At 26.2% G+C, this 22,511-nt stretch overlaps 4 protein-coding genes across 7 annotated transcripts; all 4 read left to right on the forward strand.

Annotated features, from left to right (window-relative positions):
- LOC105252001 (trypsin-1) lies at nt 1–4,967 on the forward strand. Of its 3 annotated transcripts, none has more exons than XM_025412472.1 (6): nt 1–346; nt 1,194–1,314; nt 1,622–1,784; nt 2,071–2,279; nt 2,366–2,617; nt 4,741–4,967. In XM_025412472.1, the coding sequence occupies exons 1-6, from the start codon at nt 206–208 to the stop codon at nt 4,746–4,748; spliced, it is 894 nt and encodes a 297-aa protein (XP_025268257.1). In that variant the 5' UTR covers nt 1–205; the 3' UTR covers nt 4,749–4,967. The 3 variants fall into 3 exon arrangements, with proteins under 3 accessions (XP_025268257.1, XP_025268255.1, XP_025268256.1); XM_025412470.1 differs by lacking the exon at nt 4,741–4,967 and adding an exon at nt 2,874–3,209; XM_025412471.1 differs by lacking the exon at nt 4,741–4,967 and adding an exon at nt 2,895–3,209.
- A 642-nt stretch (nt 4,968–5,609) lies between these two features.
- LOC105251989 (trypsin-1) lies at nt 5,610–9,974 on the forward strand. 2 transcript variants are annotated; one of them, XM_011259144.3, is made up of 6 exons: nt 5,610–5,893; nt 6,443–6,539; nt 6,627–6,789; nt 7,979–8,193; nt 9,199–9,401; nt 9,586–9,974. In XM_011259144.3, the coding sequence occupies exons 1-6, from the start codon at nt 5,804–5,806 to the stop codon at nt 9,766–9,768; spliced, it is 951 nt and encodes a 316-aa protein (XP_011257446.1). In that variant the 5' UTR covers nt 5,610–5,803; the 3' UTR covers nt 9,769–9,974. The 2 variants fall into 2 exon arrangements, with proteins under 2 accessions (XP_011257446.1, XP_011257447.1); XM_011259145.3 differs by having other exon boundaries at nt 5,611–5,893; nt 7,991–8,193; nt 9,586–9,973.
- An 871-nt stretch (nt 9,975–10,845) lies between these two features.
- LOC105251990 (vitamin K-dependent protein C-like) lies at nt 10,846–13,603 on the forward strand. The gene is made up of 7 exons (XM_025412473.1): nt 10,846–11,026; nt 11,352–11,433; nt 11,732–11,894; nt 12,183–12,388; nt 12,562–12,773; nt 12,972–13,029; nt 13,329–13,603. Exons 1-7 carry the CDS (start codon nt 10,928–10,930, stop codon nt 13,448–13,450), a joined length of 942 nt encoding a protein of 313 aa, XP_025268258.1. The 5' UTR covers nt 10,846–10,927; the 3' UTR covers nt 13,451–13,603.
- A 388-nt stretch (nt 13,604–13,991) lies between these two features.
- LOC105252002 (transmembrane protease serine 9) lies at nt 13,992–20,659 on the forward strand. The gene is made up of 13 exons (XM_025412475.1): nt 13,992–14,180; nt 14,491–14,671; nt 14,844–15,049; nt 15,179–15,378; nt 16,003–16,060; nt 16,132–16,253; nt 17,931–18,071; nt 18,178–18,229; nt 18,647–18,812; nt 19,267–19,475; nt 19,642–19,835; nt 20,084–20,141; nt 20,535–20,659. The coding sequence occupies exons 1-13, from the start codon at nt 14,054–14,056 to the stop codon at nt 20,657–20,659; spliced, it is 1,839 nt and encodes a 612-aa protein (XP_025268260.1). The 5' UTR covers nt 13,992–14,053.
- Nucleotides 20,660–22,511: the final 1,852 nt, after the last annotated feature.

Genomic DNA, 22,511 nt, shown 5'->3' on the forward strand with positions numbered 1-22,511 from the left:
AGAACGACGGTCATCTTCGACGGACTCGAGTATCTCATAGCTTCTCCACAAAATTCACAGAAACGAAAAGGACGGTGCTGGAGAGCGAAATTGTCACCGAATGTTCGTACGTGTGCAATATAATGCATGTTTCTTGTGGAATCCTGAGAAATGCATGGTGTATAGTGCTATATTGATAAAAAGAAGAGCATATTTATAATTTTGAATGACATTTGTGAATGACAAATGGAAAATGTTTTTGCACGTGTTTCGTTACAAGATCCCGATCTTAATCACTTTCTACGTACTGTCAATCAAAAGTCATCGACTTCATCGAAATAGTGTAATAGCATCAGTGATCTCTACTGTGAGTACTAATTCGACGGAGATAAAAAATTTCAAGACAGCAAGAGATTATGTAAAAAATAAATTTTATGTATGTTTTGTGTTTGTGGAATGGTCTTATGAAATTGGAGTTGTTATAAATAGTTATCATAATCATACATATATTATTGACTTTTTTGTCAGTTTACGAAAACCTTTCATTATACCTTTCAGTTTATCTTTTCAGTAAAAAAGTTTTATGTAATTAATCTAAATTAATCTAATTAGTAAAACTTATTTGTATACATATACACATAGAAAATATATCACATTGATATCTTGTCTCTAATTTAATTTTTTCTTTAAAATAAAACAAGTTATATATATATATATATATATATATATATATATATATACATTTTTTATAAAATTTATTTATATTTATGTACTTATTTGTATATATTTTATAACATTTGTGTATACAGAAAAAAAGACAAGAAAAAGAAAAGTGTGTTAATATTTATAAATTTATTATAAATTTCAAATTCCATAAATATGTGCTTATAACTTGCTTTCATTTAGCAATTAATTGTTTACAAAACGCCATATTATGCAGTAGGTTTAATGAAATATAAAATGGGATTTCTTCATTCTCGTTTATTCTAGCAATTGGGATAAATTATGCATCAGCGAATTAAAGAATACATATAAATGTTACGTGCACGCAATGCTTACGAGATATTTAGTTAGTCAATACCGAAGACAATTTGACAGCTTAGACCTTGACCTATAATTCTGATCATGGTTACTTTCTCTCATCTTTTATGTCGTTTTTGCGGTGGAAAGTGAGCGCGCTTGACTAGCGCCGATCATTTGCATATTGCTTTCAGGAAAATTCTTTGAATAATTCGCAAACTCGTAACGGAAGGTTTTTATTTGATGAATTATTTGGTATCGACATTGCCACTGATATTGAAACGGATGACGAAAAATTAAGAAACTGCACATGCGGTAAGAATTTTTCTATAAATTAAATTAATTTTTTCTAATATGATAATAATAATATCATTAATTGTTAATAAAAATATAAAAATGTCAGTTTATCTTTTACAATTACATTATAATCTTATAGAAAAACTTATGCAATAAGCATACAATGCAATGCTCTTTTAATTTATTTTTACCAGAGAAATGATAATTCTTTATAAATTTAATATTTTACTCTTCTTTATACGTATAAATAAAGTCACGTTAAAATTTTTTGTAAAATATTTAAAATTAATAAAATAATAAAATATCTATCTGGTATCATTTTTAGAATGCGGTTTATTTAATCAAGAAAATCGAATTGTTGGTGGGCGTCCTACGCTACCGAATAAATATCCCTGGGTTGCAAGGCTAGTATATGATGGTCGTTTCCATTGCGGTGCTAGTCTGCTTAACAACGATTATGTAATTACCGCTGCTCATTGCGTACGCAGGTATATATTTTGTATTTCAATATATATATATATATATATATATATATATATGTAATAAAAAAATTGCTAATAATTAACAATAAAACAAAATATTGTAATATATTGTAATAAGAATTAAAAACATTAAAAAATTACTAAAAATAACATTATTTTTAAAAATACCATTTTTAATATAATATAATCTTAATCGTGCAACAAATGGTTTTTTATTAATATATCGATCTCCTTGAACATATTGTATCATGAATTAATTTAATAATATATTAACATATTTTTAACATATTAGATTGAAGCGTTCAAAGATTCGCGTAATACTTGGCGATTATGATCAATACGTAAACACTGATGGAGTTCCTATTATGAGAGCAGTGAGTGTTGTAATACGTCATAAGAATTTCGATATGAATTCCTATAATCATGACGTGGCTTTATTAAAATTACGCAAATCCGTAAAATTTTCAAAGAAAATTCGACCGATTTGTTTGCCTCAATCAGGTAATATGGATATAAAATAGTGATCTTCTTTAACACATTAAATATTCTTGTATTTATTCTTAATATATATTATCTATAATATACAGGAAATGATCCTGCTGGAAAAGAAGGAACAGTAGTGGGATGGGGTAGAACATCGGAGGGAGGAATGTTGCCTGGAAAAGTGCATGAGGTACAAGTACCTATATACAGTCTAACGCAATGTCGAAAAATGAAATATCGAGCAAATCGAATTACTGAGAATATGATTTGCGCGGGCCGAGGTAATCAGGACTCTTGTCAAGGTGATAGTGGTGGTCCCCTTCTTGTTCAGGAAGCAGATAAACTTGAAATAGCAGGTGAAATATATTTGTATTCATTATAATAATTATATTATATTTTTTAATTGTTATATTTTTAATTTTATAAACATATAATTATTAATTTATAATTATTGATTGTGAGGTTTAAATAAATAAACGTTGCGTAAAAAATATTCTTTCTCTAAATAACTTTATATTTATGTGATTAAATATAACAAAATTGTAGAAATCACGTTACTGTTGCAATATTTTTGTTCGCCTACAACTTATGTGTATTATACATATATAATAGGTATAGTGTCTTGGGGTGTAGGCTGTGGTAGACCTGGTTATCCCGGAGTTTATACGAGAGTATCACGATATCTCAATTGGATACATACAAACATGAAGGAAGGCTGTATATGCAATTGAAGATCTACTTTTGCACCTTAAATATATAAATTTTCAAAGCATTTCAAGTATATAAAATTTCAAAACACATATAGTGATCATAGTCAAACGTGCTGCAATAAGTACATTTTATATACATGATTTACATCTGATCAATATCTACTAATCAATCAGCTGATACTACAAAGAATATAAAAATATCTTATGAGAGAGAATATCAAAAAATCGACATTTAATACTAAAACATAAGAATTATACAAGATATATCAATAAAATGCAAGACAATTAATAAATATATATATGGACAGAAAGATATATCACTGCAAAAATTATGTGCAGAAATTCTCGATACTAATAATACTACAATTTGAAACTGCAAGTTTAAAGTTATTATTACTAAATAAACGAAAATCATTACAAAGATTAAATGAATCAATTTTATGAGATAAATGATATTACATCTCATTGTCAGTTAAATAGAACTACAACAAAGTTTTCATTGAAAGAACAAGATTCTTTTCAAGATAAATTTTTATCTTTAAGGCACAAATAATTGACTCGGGAATCGAATCCGAGTTTTTTGCTTTCCGGGCAATTGCTCTTAATTACTGAGATAATCAGATCTCACACCTAATAATAGCTACTACTGGAACCTCACTCAATGGATGCAATGTCGATTGCTACAGAGATGGACCGACTATTAAAATGATCATTTGTTAACCAAATGAAGCCGGTGGAAATATTTGCATGCAATACTGGCTTCCGAATGATCTTCCGTAGATACGGTATCGATGTTGATAACAATTGCGTAGAAACTGAGTTCAAAACTACTCAATGGAGTATTTAATATAAAGTTCCTTGCATGTAGGCCATTATTATTGTTATTAATTAGCACTTGTTTATATTCTCACTTGTATATTAATAAATAGTACGAAAAATATATTATATTTTTATGGAATAATGGAGTATGGAATATTTTTGATAATCTTTGTACGATTTATAGCACAACCATACTTAGCTCGCTCCACACGTTTCTATCACGCATTTCCAATCGTATGAATAGCGGTCGAACGTTTCCGGAATAATCAGCAACTGATAACGGTTCACTGTCAAACCGAGCTAAAATTAACGTATGCAAATGTAAAAACACCTTCGCACATGCAATTTTGTACATAATTTAGCGTTGGTCGTAATTTTACATATTATTATAATATATATAATTTATATATTATATAACATATAGTACAATAATAATATAAACTTGAAATATATTCGAAATATGTACACACACACACACACACACACACACACACACACACACACACACACACACACACACACACACACACACACACATATATATATAAGTTTAGAGTAATATTTTGATAGTTCAAAGAACATTACGTACATTTAAATGAACCGCAATAATAATTTGCAATAATAATTTGTTTTATATTTACATACAAGTCAAATCTTATAAAATATAATTTCAATATCTTTATCAATATATTTTACAATTAGATGTGTGTGCATGTGTGATTCATTAAAACTTATCATTTACGCTCAATCAGTTTTCAATGAGTTAAATTTTATAAGGAATTGAAATAGTATAAAGTATAATATTAAAATATTTATGTTTTACATGTATTATTTATTAAAACATTCATTTCTTAATTATTATTAATCAGTAGTTTTACGATATTAATAATAAATAAAGAAAATTCTAAATTCTACAAATATTATTTTAAAATTTTTATGTCCTTTTGCAGAAATATAAAATCGATGGCCAATTATAACGATGACGTAGTTGCAGAACCTGATCTTCAACCGAAACTAGTTCTAAGAGATAGTACAACATCGGGTACGATAGCAAACAAATAAATTTCGTTATAAATTTTAGTCGAAAGTGGAATATCAGGGTTTAATCTACGCTATATAATAAAACTATTTTCTTTTCCCAAAACTCGACAAAAGATATCATTAATACGAATTATTCCTGGTTGACGCACAAAATGCATATGAGCATACAATAAAATATATAAATGAATATTCATATACAACCTGTTCTTCTGCAATCTTTTTTATTTCTATTAAGAATTTTATTTCTATTTTTTATTTCTATTCTTACTGGCATGTTGAAATAATATATGTAATAGTATATATTAATTAAATCTATATAAAATCATTGTTTTAAAAGATACCTCATATTTAGCAATATTGTAATATATCTTTACTTAACAAATAATTATCTAAAGAATTAATTTTTGTACTAGAAGAAAGAAATAATTAATCAACCTATTAACGTAATCATTTTAATATCCATGCTTTACAAATTTCAAAAAAAAATAAAGAAACAATTAATATAACAATTAATATATATAAATTTCTCTTTATTAAAAATATTATATTTTATCAAATGAAAAAGACATTAATATCAAACGTTTATTAATATCAAAATTTATCAAAACATAAATCACATCTTTGAAATAACTCCGAATATGATAATTGACGATGCCATCGTGGCCATGATGACGGTCAATAACAGTCATCCGTGATTCGACCCTGAACATGAACGTGAACTGGTCAGGTACCGGCCGACCGGCTGTGCCCGTCTTGCCTTCCGGAATAGCAATTACCTCTTCGACCTCAGTCCTCCGCACTCGGCGTAGGACGTCGACGATAGTCGCTCTCAGTCAGGGACATGTCCATGACTCGTTCTTGACAGTGCCCAAGTGGCAACTTTCTCCCAAAAATATCTCCTTTAAGATCTTAATCTTTAAAGTGAATTAAAGTGAATTAAAAGTGTCACATTATCAGTGCAATTATCAATTCATGAGGGGTTCAATCAGGTCGCAGAACATGAAACTTCTACGTTATTTAGGTTTATTATTCATTCTACTTTTGACGATGGAAAAATGCCAGGTAAACAAATTTTTCTCGTGTACATTCTTTATAAATTTCTTTTCATAATATGCAGTCACTGCTGTTCCATTTTCAAAGTAAGGGGAAACTTTGAAAACAAAAATCTGCATGTTTAAAAATTAAAATTCTTTAAAGAAATAATGATGAAAAAAAGATTTTAATTTTGATTTAAAATCTTAATCTCGACTTAAAGTTTTATCTATCACGATTATACTCGAGATATTGCCAACAAATTGCAAATATATAATTTTTAAATAGCTTTGACAAAATAAACATTTTTTGCTGAAATAAAAAAAATATGTGTGCACAATTATGAATATGTATAATTCTTTCCTAAAGTTAAAAATAATTATAATGAATATTATTATTTCTTATTATTCTTGACAATGTTATTTATTATTATTTATAAATCCATCTATAAATAGAAATTTATATATCTTTATATTTAAAATATATATGATATAAGTAAAATTATAGATTGTATTCTCAAAATGATTTTATTAGTAACGCACATTGATCAGTCAATATTTATAATCACTTCGATTTTAGGCTGGGGCATTCAATAATAAAATAAAAAATTTCTTTGGACTTTTTGGTAATAAGCCACCTACTAACTCTAATGATTCACCTGCTCCTTGCTACTGTAGTGAGTAACTTTAATTTGTTCCTCAATTTATTTTGTTCGCCAATACAACATTAAGAAAACATATTATAGAGAGAATATATCATTTAGGTTGTGGACTACGAAACGAAGAAAGTCGTATAGTTGGTGGTACAACAACGAATATGAATGAATTTCCATGGGTAGTTAGATTATCGTATCTAAACAAGTTTTATTGCGGCGGAACATTAATAAATGATCGTTACGTCCTGTCAGCCGCACATTGTGTGAAGGGGTAGGTATGATTTATAAATTTTACGTATATTTAATGGAAGTAAAATTAATATTAGGATCTGGTTAATTTTAATTACAACTACTGTATAATTTTTGTCATAAAAACCTTATATTAATGCTTTATTATTTCTTAAATATTTTTAATAAGAATTTTTAACATCGATTTTTATTAATAATATAATATAATTACAAAAAAATTTAACATATTCTATTACTTGAATATAATAATACAATAGGAGATATGTTTATTTTTTATCTTTTTGCACATACATAAAGGAAAATATTGAAAATTTAACATTATTTTTATAATTAGTATAAATGTATAAAATTGCTATCATTGGATTCACTACAAAATGCGTAAACAAGTTGAACTTCATATTTGCATCCTCAATTAGTGTCACGCTATAAGGAAAAGTTTAGTGCCGTTAGCTTCTCTATCCTGAAGCTAAATTATTCAATTCTTAACGATTTGCTTACAATTTGCTTAATATTTTGCTTAACCACATATCAATTTACTTTGCCTATTTAAACTTTAATAATATAAATCATCATATAAGTACAAACATCTCTTTAACAACTAGTTTATACATTCAATACATAGTAAAATAAAAAAGACAAAATTTAAAGTGTAGAGAGATCTGAAATTTTTGCTTAATATATAATTTATTGAATATTTATGTATTATTAAATATATTTCTTACTAATATAACTTTTATTAATATATACATGTTAATAATATAATATATTCCTTGAAAAATTTATAAAAAATTTAATCTGAATTTTATATTGCTGATAAAAATTGCAAAAAATACATTTTACTAAAGGCCTTTAAAGTTTGGGGAAAAAATTGAAAATTGGCTGTATTTCAGAAAAATTATTATTTGATCTTGATTTTGACGTTACCCCTCTCTTGAGAAATAAATAAATTTGCATTGCGGGTGTTTGATCAATTTCACACACATCAATTTTTAAATTTTAGCTTGGAGGGAAGTTCATTTGCGGACCTATGTTCATAAAAAAAGTCTTATTTTGACCTCTAGAATATGCTTCTAAAGTTTAGTGCATCATTTCAGATACACTCTGTATAAGTAATATAAGTTTTAAGATTTTCCTGTTAAATGTTCTTCTATTTTGAACAAATTTTTCCATCACAATCTTATTTGCCAGGCGAATGTGATCAGTTTTTCTAGTCTTATTTTCAGATTTATGTGGTTCATGATCAAGGTTACTTTCGGAGAACATGATAGATGTCTCGAAAAGCCAACAGAAACCAGATATGTGGTACGTGTCATGACCGGTGATTTTAGTTTTTTGAATTTTGACAATGATATCGCACTACTTCGTCTCAATGAGAGAGTGCCATTGAGTGACACGATACGACCAATATGTCTGCCATCAGTATTGGGTAAATATTATTTATTAATATTTCTTATATAAATATGTCTATATACACACACACACACACACACACACACACACACACACACACACATGCATATACGTGCACACATACGATAAAATAACGAGATATATGATAAAAATATTATTAAATTTCATTGCATTGAAGGAATTAAATAACTATCTGCTCATAAAAGTTATTAAATCTTAATTCAATATATTTTTAATAATTTCCATGATTTTTCTTTCTAACTTTATTATGACATATAATTTTTGCTGAAGCATGTGCCTATTATAGTATAGTCACAATCTTATATGCCAAATGCATTATCGATATATCTACCTTCGATATACACTGATAATTTCATGCTTGATCGATATTAAATTAGCGTATCTACAATTAATTTTAACAAACACGATTTTTCATAATCGAGCGTAATATTGAACAATAATGCGCGCTCTACGACGAGCCGTCATGTTTATTATGCCACGATTACGCGATAGTCGGCTATAAATTAGAGAATATATACGGGTACCTCTCTCGATTGTAATGTGTATATGTATCATCGAAGCATACATATACACATATAATTGCGTAATAATGAAGATTTCTGTTTGAAATCGAGGTCTTAAATTTGCATTTTGAACGCTCGCGATAATATTTTTTGAATTTGTTAATGTGCAGTGACATGGTACATTTATAAACATATTTACTGCAAACGTATTCACACCAATAATAGATTACATAATAGATTCATATCCAAAAATTCTCTCTTTCTTTAAATGATTTTCATATAACTTTTATTTTATACTTTTAATAAAAAAATAATTATAAATTTTTTGATGAGAGTTTTAATTATATCTATGTGTGCAATTATATATTAAATTGGACAATATTAGTTAGCCAAGATGTTAAAAAGAATCTTTTATTAATTGCATTTTTATAGAATGCAGAATGTTTTATAGTTGTTTAATTATTTATTATAATATGTAATGTAAAATTATCTTCCAGATAATGAATACATAGGTGTAAATGCAATTGCGTCTGGTTGGGGCACATTAAAAGAAGATGGCAAACCGTCCTGTTTTCTCCAGGAAGTCGAAGTTCCGGTTATGAGTCTTCAGGCTTGTCGAAATACCAGCTATAGTCCCCGAATGATCTCGGATAATATGCTATGCGCGGGTTACCTGGAAGGAAAAAAGGATTCGTGCCAAGTAACTATCTCTGAAATATATATGATTAATAAAATGAAATATATGATTAATAAAACGAAAAGCAAAACAAAATATTGTCAAAACATATAAATATACGATAAGAATGCAGCTAATTACGATTTAAGAATATTAAATATTAAAGCAGATATATAGAATATAAGTGTGCGATATAATTCTTTTATAGGGAGACAGCGGTGGACCCCTTGTAGCGGAACGCGAAGACAAGAAATATGAACTTATTGGTGTCGTGTCATGGGGTAATGGATGCGCACGACCTGGTTATCCAGGTGTATACACAAGAGTCACACGCTATATGGATTGGATTTTGAAGAATTCAAAGGACGGCTGTTTCTGTGAGCACAATTGAATATGATTACTCGGCACTCCTTAATGGTAGATATGATGAAAAGCGAACAAAAGGATTTTTGCATATTACCGAATGTTCTTTGAATCTATTCTCAGGATGAAAATAATATCTCGCTGACGATATTTTTTATGCATAATTTATATATTTGACAATATGAACATTATGTTAGACTCGAAACTGATAGACATAAAATATTCTGATTATTACATTATAATAGTATAATATTATTTTCGCATTTTGATTTATTGTTATTATTTCCTATCGCTTCTATCTATCTATTAAGTGACATAAACGATCAATATATGAATAGAAATAATATTATAGAGAAATCATTGTAATATTAATTATGTTACCAGAAAAAAATGTTTGTGGAAATAATATTATACTACATAATTATTTTATTATTGCTCAAATATGGCCAAAGGCTAAAATATTCAATTTTACTACCAAGGAAATTAAATAGTGAGATTGAGATTGTAGGTTTAAGCTAGCCAGTGTCATATCTTTTATGAAAAATGTTTATTATTAAAATATTTTATATAAAAATGTAATAAAAATTTGAATAAAAAATTATCTCTAAATGCATTTACGTATATTTTTTTACAAAATGTAATATTTATTACATTCGTAATTCGTAACTTTTTATTTTATATTTCGACTTTTAAGCTACTATCTTATTAATTTTAATAAATTTTAACAAATTTTTATAGAATAATTTAGCTTAGTTAAACGTCACATATGTATAAAAATTAATAAGTGCAAAGATTTGTATTACATGATCAAAATTTATTTCTAAGCTTCTTCAAATATCGGAGTTATAAATAAATCTTGTTGATATTAATTGACATGCTGGTCGCGATACCGCAATACCGCAATATCGCATGTAACGGGATCAGCGGACCGGTTACTGATCAGCTTTAAGCCAAAATAAAATATAAAAGAAGCGAAATATAAAAGAAGCGAAATAAATATACACAGATACGAGGATAAAACCCGCAAAGTGCGAATTTGAATGCAAACATAAGGAATATGTGGGATGTTCACTTTATATTCTCGAGGATTTATTTCCTGAGATGCGGGCGATGATAGTCCCGCTATACGACGCAAACCAGTTACTTGAACGAAGACCAGTATCGCTTCGACTACCGACAGAAAAGTCATGAAGCTACAGGATTATGTCAAATTTCTTGTTTGTATTTTTGTAGTGAATTTTGGTAGAACCTTTTGCAACAAAAGCACTATTTCTTCTCTCCGTTCCGTAAGTGTCTCCATATTAATCTTGTTATATTAAATTCTGTTATAGTAATTTATTTTTACAAAATTTTTCTATACACTCTCATAAATTGTATATATTTGGTATTGCAACAAATAGTTATTATTTTAATACATATTCTACATATTTTCATTCTATGTGAATAATGATTACAATGTTTTTTCAATTTTTTTTTCTTTTATATTTTTTGTCCTTCCGGCGAAAACATATTGCTATAATCAAATAAACCTTGTAATGCAAACATATGCTATAATCAAATAAACATTGTAATGCAAACATATGAGAACTCGCAAATGCATTTGTTAACTAGGATAATGATCAAATTGTATCCAGACATGAACGCAGTGTTTTGGATTTACTTTTTGGAAGATTCCGAACTTGTGGTGCCTGCTGTGAGTAACTCTGATAATTATTTTACAATTAAAGAACTATCAATTTAAGCCACAAAGCAAAAAATTTATTTATAATATTTAAAATTAAATATTTTTGAAATTGTAGAAGCATTTTCTTAAAAGCTTCCTATATATTTTACGGTATAAATCAAATAATATTATTGCATTTCTGATTGAAAATACATTTTGTGTTCACAGTTTCGCATATAATTATTTATAATATTCTTTTCGTATATATTTAATTTAAGTTATTATACATATTTGATAAAATATTTCTTTCGATATTTTATACTTGTAGTATGTGGCCGACCAAATCGTAAAGCAACGCGATTTTTGGGTGGTGAATATACAGAATCACATGAATTTCCATGGCTTGCAAATATTCACATAAAGTCTAAGTTAACTAGTGGAATATTGATAAATGATCGTTATGTCATGACAGCAGCTAGCCAAATTATTGGGTTTGTATATATATATATATATATATATATATATATATATATATATATAGAGAGAGAGAGAGAGAGAGAGAGAGAGATTTATATATATATATATATATATATATATATATATATATAAATTATATATTTATATATTAATTATATATATTAATAATATATATTAATTTATAATATGTATATATAAATGTATGTATGTATATATAAAACAATACTAATCAAATAGACTTTTGGAGAAAGTTGAAGAAGAATTGGGAACGAGTCATATGTAATTAATATCTTTTCCAATAGAGCAACAGCACCTGAAATAAAAATATCTTTGGGAGAATATGACAGATGCACGTTGGACATTTCATCAGTAAATATTAGCATCGAATCCATAGTTTTGCATCCAGAATTCAATCCGGATTCACATACTCACGATTTAGCTTTAATTCGTTTAAGTCGACCAACTAAATTTGAAAAAAGAATATCGCCAATATGTCTACCTAATCCAGGTTTATTTAATCTCATAATTGCATTATAATTTGCATTATAAAAATATGTGAATATCTAAAAAATATGTAATATATATTTTACATAAGATATATGTTTTATTTTTTTTAGATATTCACAAATATTTATAATAAAAGTCATTGGATTACATATCCAAATTTTTTTCTCTGTATAGGTTCAACTTATCTTGGTCAAGTTGGAACTTTAGTAGGTTGGACTACGAGCAAGTCCGAAGATAATATTGATACTTGGACATGTAGACCACGAAAATTAGGACTTCCTATTCTAGGATATAATGAGTGCATAAAGTCAGGAATGAATCCGATGAATTTTAATGATGATTATGGATGTATCGGCATTGTTGGTACAAGTTCTTTGGTATGCGAGGTAAATTAAATATATTTTATTATAAATCTACTTAAATTGTATGTTTGAATAAACGCAAATAATATGGCAGTAAAATGATATTTCTTTTAATTTACAATCATTTGTCTTGCGTAAAAAAATTTATTAATTTATTAATATAATATAAATAATTTACAAATTTAATTATATATTATAAAAAATAATGTTATATACTTGTAGAATGATGTTGGGTCTTCTGTGCAATATCGATCATACGCTGGAGTTTACGATCTTATTGGTAAGTATAACCGTTTGCCTTATACGAAAATGATTTAATAAAAAATATAAAGTTACTTTAAATCTTTATATGTAAAAAAGGTACAATTAAATGATAATATATATATTTAAAAATACGTTTTATTCAAACGTGAATCTCTCAATTTATAAATCCCAATCGGACGCGCGATTATATGTATTTTTATGATTATATGTATTTTATGATTGGTACATACATATATGTATATATGTCAAATATTAATTCTTGAGAAACTTGAGGAAATATATGTCGATAAAATGTATGTATTATATGTGTTACAGGTATTATTCCAAGCGTGAATAAATGCGATAATGTTACTAGATCAACTGTCTTTACGAAAATTGGTCCGCGTCTCGACTGGATATTGCAACACACTAAGGATGCATGTTATTGTACTAAATAATCACATGCAAATTTTCTTAATAATATTATACAAATATTTTTACATAAATATAATAACTTACATTTTAGAGAAAACAACTCTAAAATTATTTTTCATATCAAAGTACATCAAACTTGGTATAAGTATATATGTATTACACTTTTTATTATTATTTATACGCACAATTTATATGTACAAAATATGCATAATAAAAAATAATATATATATTAACGTGTTGTGTATGATATTGTAATATTATCAAAATATTTTTGCTCTATTACGAAATATAAAATTGCATCATATTTGTTTAAACATCTCCACTTAAGAATAATTTAAAGACACATACTCAAATTGTTAACATATAATATTCTGATGTTAATGCATTTCTGAACGCACATCTGAATAATTCATGATATTTTACAGGAAACAGTTGTAAACCTTAAATATTATCTTATCTAAGAACTATTAGCGGGTTAAACCACGTCCGCAGTTTACTCATGCACATTAGAATATTATAGGCATTAAAATATTTACAGCACGCATATTTAAATATTGCGCATGTTAAGTCAGTAAGAAAACTTTCGTCTTAGTGTAAATATAACAAGCCTTCCTTTAGCATTACACATGCAGTATTTTACACTAATTAGTTTGTTGTGTTTAATATTTGAATATGCAAACACATTACTGTGGTTTAAACGAATGAATCGGCATACGGATACGTCTTATGAAGATCTCGATTATGAATATTGTGGTAAAGTCTATTTTGAATAATTTCAGAGTTTTTCGCATATGATAAAAGAACATAATGATAAAACATTCCTAATATTAAGTGAAATTGAATATTGAATTTATTATAAATTACTTTTATTTTTTATAAAAATACTTTATTCCTTATAAAAGTTTATTCCTCCTAAAAAATTAAAACGTGATAAATTATTTAGAATATTTTAATGATTTATATATACGTAAAAAAAGATAAAAAAAAAAGTTAAATTACTATAACAATACGTAAATGCAATTAAACTGTTATAAACATATTATTTATGTGATCATTATCCTAGAATGCGGGAAGAAAAATGTATTTTTACCATCATCCAGAATAATTGGAGGACGAGAAGTTTATGAAAATGAATATCCTTGGATGGCTAGTATTATAAGTGTTAATAGATCACAAGTAATTTGTGGAGGATCAGTTATAAATGATCGTTATGTGGTAACAGCAGCTCACTGTATTATTTATGGGTATATATATATATGTTATATAATAATTAATATACATAAAAAATATCATTGTTTCTTATCATAATATGTATTTAAATTAAATAATATGTAATTTTACACAGATAAATTATATTTGCAAAAATTGTCCAAATCTATAATATATATATATATATTTATATTGAATATTTCATAGTTTCAATAAAGATGATCTGAAGGTATCTGTCGGTGCTCATAATTCATGCAAATGGGATGCGAAGAGTACAATTTTTTCTGTTGAGAATATTTTTCCACATCCAAATTATAATAGCCAAACAAATTTTGCTGATATTATGCTGGTTAAATTAATTATGCGAATTGCCTTTAGCAAATTCGTTAGACCAATTTGTTTACCAAAACCTGGTAATTATTATAATCTCATCATATATATGATATATATTAATATACATACATATATCTAATTAGCACTAAATAAAATTTACAATTCTATAAAAAAATTAATAATTGCTCCTAACTTTTTTCTTTAAACAGGACTTAATGTTGTCTCTCAATTTAAAGAACAATCCGTATCTGCACTTGGCTGGGGATTCTCAGAAACTGACTCTTTATTTAATAAAGAATGTGGTTTACGTGTAGTGGATTTAACATTGTTTAAGCGATCGGAATGTCCTACCGACATCTCGAGTTTAATCTGCGCAGGATTTAAAACATCACCACGCGGTACTTGCGGGGTATTTAATCAATTGTAGCATTATCATAATTAGCCATAATTTAATTTCTATTTTGTATTAACATTAAATCATCTAAAAAGTTATCATACATACATTTCTATCTCTATTATACATACATTTCTCATGTATAATATTTCTAAAGATATAGATATTATTTCTTTAATTTTTAAGTATATAATCTTTTATGCGCCCTAGAGTTTAATAATTTTCTTGATTTTTACTTTTAATTATTAAATTATAATAAGCAATATTACAATTATATAATATCCCCTTCTCCCTAAAAATTTTCAAAATACTCTCTCTCTCTCTCCCTCTCTTCTTTATTCCCTCTTTCTATTTCTCCCTCTCCCTCTTTTTTTGATTATATAAGTAAATTTTATTTTTTGTACATTTATTTTTTTAGAAAAAGTATACATATACATATACATACACATATGTGTATATGGATAATATATTTTAATTTTTAATTTATACAGAATACTTAATATATAATATTTATTAATTTTACTTAATGTTTGCAATAAAATTAATCATATTAGTTAATTAATTAAAGTTATATGAATAAAATAAGTATAATATTATATTAGAAAATTATAATAAATTATAATTATAAATATAATTCAGGGTGATAGTGGTGGTCCTCTTCAAATATTAAAAGATAATCATAAATATATTTTAATAGGTGAGTTATAACATAAATAATAATTCAATAACTATATATATAATATGGAATTAATAAAGTTTGTTTTGCAGGAATTACTTCAAATGGAGTATTATGCGCCAACGTTAATTATCCAGATTACTTTACGGATATCGCGCAAATGGTTCCATGGATATTGCAAATAACAAAACATGATTCGAAGTATTGTTGGCATTAATACATAATTAATGATCATTTTTTACATATCTTGTAATAATCTTTGTAATATCATATACCTATAATTTTATAATCATTTACAACGTTTTTCGATAAGAGGTGGGATAAAGAAATAAATAAGTAAATTTCATTTTTAAATACATAAGATAAAATTATTATGATTATTTTAGTGAATTTCTCAACACCTAGTCCGCAAATATTTACAAATTTCTCACAATACGCGTCGACCGTTTATCAGTTAACATACAACATAAACCTAGACGTCTTCGTTGACCGCTTTTCTATTGTACATAACTCATAAAATGTTCTCGTAAAATTTCCGGTATATATTTCTGCTATATATGACCTAATCGATAACGTCTATGATATGGTATCTGCAGAACCGTGTCAAGATTCGTTCGTATTTACGACGAGGGAAGCAAAAAAATGGTAACTCACCGATAAATGTTCACTTAAGCTTAAGAAATATTAAAAATTATATAGGCAATAATACTGTTATAATTATAATTTTATTTATGTTGTATCGTAAAATTATTTGGCAATTACACAAACCTGCGAGAGCTAATTATAAGGGACAGAATAGGTGAATGTAATAGATTTTTTGACGCTGAAAACGAATCTGACCGCACAATTTCCCCAGCATGTCAAATTTTTGAGTAATTTGTAGTTAAATAGTTCAAAAATGACTATTTCAGCAAATTTTATAAATTTATTATGAGGAAACCTAATTTTTTGAAATATTTCTAACAATTATTCAAAAATCTAACGTGCTAGAGAAATTCTGCGAATAGATTCGTTTTTCGCGTCAAAAAATCTATCAGATTCATATACTCTGTTTTTTATAATTCACAAAACCTAGAATTTCGCACACAGCTTGTGTTATTAATGAAATCATTCTTAACTTATACACATTCATTGCATTGAATTTTTCACATATTCTGAATTTAAATATTACATAAAAGACAATTATTTTCTCGGATTTTTCTTCTTTTTTGATTCTTTTCAAATCTTCCGCTTTTTTCTTCATGCACTGACTTTGGCTACAAGCATATAATATATAGAAAGTACTTAAGAATTTATCTCCCATATACTATCTTAACACTCAACCTTCTTTCCAGCTTTTTCTGAGAATAATTTATAACGCTTTCAAGAGAAAATCGAGCAATCTGCAAAATCTGCAAAGAATTTCCTGAAACATAAGACATTTAATATAAAAGTCTAGATAAAGTTCATATTGAATTATATCAAAAATATTATTTCATTACAAATTGTTTTATAAATACGAAATAATATTTTCTTCCATCATCGCAGAAATTTTGTTGTAAAGAAATTTTTATGTATATAAAAAATTTTTATTGTTAAAATTTTTATGTATAAAAAAAATTTTTATTGTTATGAGAAAGAGAAAAAGAACATTTATCTTATAGAATTTATCTTATAGAATATATTTTTATCATATTTATGTCCAATATCTCCCTTTTAAGATTAATTTGAATTGTATAGCTTGCAATGTATTTCGTATTGTACAAACATTCGTTAGAATTTGTCATTCGATGTCAAACGTTAATAAGAATAACGATTTACGAGTACATGTTTCTTACGATATAAAACGTCGACGAGACGATACGCTTACCGATAGTTCGACACCGAAATTGGTTACCGTTGTTATTCGTAGATTAATATAGAAATAAAGTGTTCTCCGCTATCGCATTCAGTAGTTGCATCGGTTTTAGCAGATGAAATGTCGCAAGAGTCGCGCAGCATGAAGTCCCATTTAATTTTGATGGTCTTGATTGGAGTCCTTCTAATCCTAGACGTTCGTTGAGAGAGTAATTAAGTGAAATTATCATGAGGACAAATTTGAACGAAACACGGTTGATAATTCACGATTTACTGAATAATTACATTGTGCTCATTTTCAGGCGTCACGCGCGTCAAGACATCAGCTACGTCTACGAGTAGATCCAAATTGTGGTAATCATTATGCAAGTAATACACGCATATATGTTCAACGAAGCTCTCGTTTGCACGAAAAGTGAATAGACGCTAACTTTAAATTACTATCATTCTGGAGCACTTTGTTATTTTACTTAATAAAGATTTCAATTCAATTAATTTTACGTTAATTAGACTTTATATCGATAATAATACCAACAAAACCATATATGTTACATACATATATGTTACAAAATTGCAAAATAAAAAAGTTGACAATAAAGTCCACAATTAAATTTATCTGAAAAATTTCTAAAAATATGCACAAAAAAGTATACAATATATATATTGCATAATATTATATACATTTATCACATGTTTCATATACATGTAAAATTTTAACCGATTTATTGTCTTTGCAACATTTAATCTCTGCATTTAATCTCTTTGTAATAGAATGTGGAGTATCGGGAGGAATATCAAATCGCATTGTCGGTGGAAATATAACAATCCCGCATATATTTCCTTGGGTTGTAGTAATATACAACAAAAAAATTCTTCATTGTGGAGGCACATTGATTAATGATCGATATGTATTAACTGCCGGACATTGTGTTAAATGGTATTTATCTTTCTCTCTTTCTCTCTCTCTCTCTCTCTCTGAAAAAAACATTATCATCATATAGTTTCTTGGAAAATTTATATGCAGTATATGCTCTTATATATGTAATATTAATATATATAATTACTTTATGATAAAAATAATGATAAATTAGAAAGAAATATATTAGATAGATCTAAAGAAAACATATAAAATAAAATTCTAAAACATTTATAATTTTAAATACATTAGCTTTCTCAATATGAAACGTTTATAATAATATTGTTAAAACAAAAGATTTTAATCAATTTTATTAAATATACTATTTTTTATTCTGGTATAATTATATTATCGTAAATATAACGCGATCTTGTAAAATTATTATTATAAATAATAATTTATTTATAAATAATAATTTTACAAGGCTGTAAAATGTATTCTGATTCTCCCTCGTATTTTCCTGTGAGTTGTATAGGGTTCAATCTGCCGATCTCACAATCGGCTTAGGAATACACGACATTGAAAATTCAAACGAAGGATATATAGTTCAAATTGATAAAATAATCTTACACGAAGACTTTGAAAGTGATGATCTCCATGATACAAATGATATTGCTCTGATTCGGCTACAAGATCCAGTTGAAATCAATGAAAATGTGAAACCTGCATGTCTTCCGCATAAAGGTCAGTCTCTTTCTACAATATTACAATAATTCTTACAATACTTAATATTTGAACGAACATTTGAATTTGAGAAATTTATAAAAATATTTATAATTCTTTTTTCCACATATTTCAAAATTTCTGACGAATATAGAAAAGAGTAGTAAAAGTAAATTTTCAATGATAGAATCCGATTACACGGGATACCATGTTAAAGTTACTGGATGGGGACGTGTTCAAAGGGAAGGAAATACATCCAGATTTCTGCGTCAAGCTACCTTAAAAGTGATGTCCTGGGCCTCATGTAGAAATACTTCATTTGCAGAGCATCTTACGAAATCGATGATATGTGCTTATAATGACAATACTGATGCATGTCAGGTATTGTCTCACATCATGCTCAATTTAATTCGTTGATTCTGGATATTCTGGGATCAAAATAATATTATATCCATTGTATAGAATTTTTTTACATATATCTTTAAAGAAATTATTTTCCTACAAATGTTGTTTCAAATTATATCATATGAGTTTAAAAATTAATACAAAAAGTCAAGTTACATTGTTTCTTCGATAAATACATATGTATATCTCGCATTTTAATGATATTAATAATATTGAAATTTTAGGGTGATAGCGGTGGGCCTCTTTTATATGAAAAAACGGATGGAAAATATGAAGTAATTGGTAAGAGTGTCATATAATTTTTTATGTAAGACATTTTCCATCTCAACAAAAATAAAGAATGATTACAAATATTATTTTTAAGATTGTTAAAAAACATTATATATGCAATTATCAAGATTATTTTCTAATGATGTGACTTCTCAGAAAAAAATATTTTTAACTTCCTTTGTCATTTCTAAGTATAAATGATTTTTCCTTATAATTATACATGCAGTCTTATAATTATGTATAATACTGAAACGCAAAATTTTCCTTCAACATACGTACATTTTGTTATCATATTTTTAATATTGAATATTAATGAAAAAGATTTATCTTGTGAGATCATGTCATAAATTATGTCACAAGATTTAATTCATTCATGTAAGATTATCTTCTCCATGATTCTAACAGGAATAGTCTCCTGGGGTATCGGATGTGCCGAACCTGGAAACCCTGGCATATATGTGAAGAACACGGATTATGTGAACTGGATAAAATATCACTCTAATGACGGTATTTATTGCATAGATAGATAGATTTCATGCAATAAATATTAATAGAAATAAATGTAAAAATTTAATACTAAATTTTATTTATTTTAATCATATATATAAAATATAAATATTCCATGAAATATATATTCGAAATGTGAAAATTTTATAAAAAAATTCTTATACATAAGGACTATGTATTCATAATCATTATTACTATGTATTCATAATCATTATTCATTTAATCACGAAGTTAAATATTATATCTTATTCGATATATAAATAATCTAAAATACAAATTTGATATTTGCAAGTTATATCAAAGAACAGCATCTCATTATAAATGTTAATACAGTTTGTAATCACTATTTTTTCTATTTCTGTTGATGGATTTCGATGGGCAATTTTCAATTTTATTTTATCATCCATATAATTTATAACTTTTGTGTCGATGATAACGCAATTGTTTGAAACAGTCAACGTTGATTAAAACGCATATGTCTCAGTCTTACTATAACCGATGATACGCTAATCTAAAAAAAACAAAACCTTTACGTAGCATATTATTTTTCTTAAAGAGTTAGATATGTAAGATATTCCATAAAATATTTTATTTTGTTAATGACAGAATCTTTATCCAATTTTCTTTAACTAAAATATTGAGGAAAATTAGCATTTATTAATCGAAAAATTAATATAAAAAATTCACAAAAGTTCTACGAATTATACATTAATATCTTGAACAATTAAATATTTTTATTTTGTTAAGACAAGTAGTGTCTGCAATTTAGTATTGCTTTGTATAAATGTGCTTATTTTATATGTACATTTATATTTTAAAATGTATATAAATATAAATTATACAATTACTCATAATATAATTAATATAATATAATATAAATTATACAATTACTCATAATATATTAATATGATCATATATTAACATATATCAAAATGATAAAAATATTAACTAATATAAAGTAGTATAAGTAATAAAGAAATAATTATGAAAATAGTTATTACATTGCAATTTAGCTATTAAATGTTATATACAAATAATTATATTACTATAAATAATTATTTATTTCCAATAATAATAAAGAAATTAAATATAAAATAGAAGTAGCACTTGCAAAAAGAAATATGATAATTAAATGAAATTAAATTTTGCGACTCCTATATTATTTTTGAATTTAAAAATCCTGTTCGTCTTCTAATATCATTTATTTCATATTACTATACATATTTTAAATCCATTATTTATAAATTGTATTGTATTGTACATTTATAAATTGTATTGTAAAAACTTACAATAGTAGCAGTGAATTATAATTAGATATAATTGGACGGTTCTTCTTATGTTGATGAATATAATATCAATTAAAAAATATCACATAAATATCGTTTAGTTAAAAACTAAATATTTTAATAAGCTTTCGAAAAAATTAAAATTTCAAATTAAAAGATCAACTGTGCATTTTAGTAAATCATAGTGCATATTCAATATTGCATATTAGAAGCTTTTTTTTGTTACAAGAAACCAAAAACGAAAAACGCATAATACAAATAAAAATAAAATATTAAGTAACATCATTTAGTAAGCATTGTAAAATGTAGCAATTACTGAAACAATTATTAAAAATATGGAAAGGATGTATGTACACACATTATAATATTTATACACTGCATAAGGTTATATAAGAGCGAATAAACAGAAACGTAAAAAAAAATTTAATAAAGGTTTATTCAAATTTTCCAATATGATATTCTTGAAAATGATAATCTGATATCTTTCTGTTAAATATGTATTATGAATTCAATGTCTTATAAAACTTATATATTAGCTATATCCATATATATTAATTTCTTAAAGCATATTTTTTCTGCAACAATAATA

The sequence above is a fragment of the Camponotus floridanus genome, unplaced genomic scaffold (genome assembly GCF_003227725.1).
Source record: "Camponotus floridanus strain SB8 unplaced genomic scaffold, Cflo_v7.5 scaffold51, whole genome shotgun sequence".
Lineage (NCBI taxonomy): Eukaryota > Metazoa > Arthropoda > Insecta > Hymenoptera > Formicidae > Camponotus > Camponotus floridanus.

Excerpts from the sequence above, each read along its gene's own strand:
- LOC105252001 (XM_025412470.1), top strand. The coding sequence starts at position 206 with ATGACATTTGTGAATGACAAATGGAAAATGTTTTTGCACGTGTTTCGT. Across the intron at positions 347-1,193 it reads TAGCATCAGTGATCTCTACT|GAAAATTCTTTGAATAATTC; the intron begins GTGAGTACTAAT and ends TATTGCTTTCAG. Across the intron at positions 2,280-2,365 it reads GATTTGTTTGCCTCAATCAG|GAAATGATCCTGCTGGAAAA; the intron begins GTAATATGGATA and ends TATAATATACAG.
- LOC105251989 (XM_011259144.3), top strand. The coding sequence starts at position 5,804 with ATGAGGGGTTCAATCAGGTCGCAGAACATGAAACTTCTACGTTATTTA. Across the intron at positions 8,194-9,198 it reads ATGTCTGCCATCAGTATTGG|ATAATGAATACATAGGTGTA; the intron begins GTAAATATTATT and ends ATTATCTTCCAG. Across the intron at positions 9,402-9,585 it reads GAAAAAAGGATTCGTGCCAA|GGAGACAGCGGTGGACCCCT; the intron begins GTAACTATCTCT and ends ATTCTTTTATAG.
- LOC105251990 (XM_025412473.1), top strand. The coding sequence starts at position 10,928 with ATGAAGCTACAGGATTATGTCAAATTTCTTGTTTGTATTTTTGTAGTG. Across the intron at positions 12,389-12,561 it reads AATATGTCTACCTAATCCAG|GTTCAACTTATCTTGGTCAA; the intron begins GTTTATTTAATC and ends TTCTCTGTATAG. Across the intron at positions 12,774-12,971 it reads CAAGTTCTTTGGTATGCGAG|AATGATGTTGGGTCTTCTGT; the intron begins GTAAATTAAATA and ends ATATACTTGTAG.
- LOC105252002 (XM_025412475.1), top strand. The coding sequence starts at position 14,054 with ATGCAGTATTTTACACTAATTAGTTTGTTGTGTTTAATATTTGAATAT. Across the intron at positions 16,061-16,131 it reads TCATAAATATATTTTAATAG|GAATTACTTCAAATGGAGTA; the intron begins GTGAGTTATAAC and ends TTTGTTTTGCAG. Across the intron at positions 19,476-19,641 it reads TGCATGTCTTCCGCATAAAG|AATCCGATTACACGGGATAC; the intron begins GTCAGTCTCTTT and ends TTTCAATGATAG.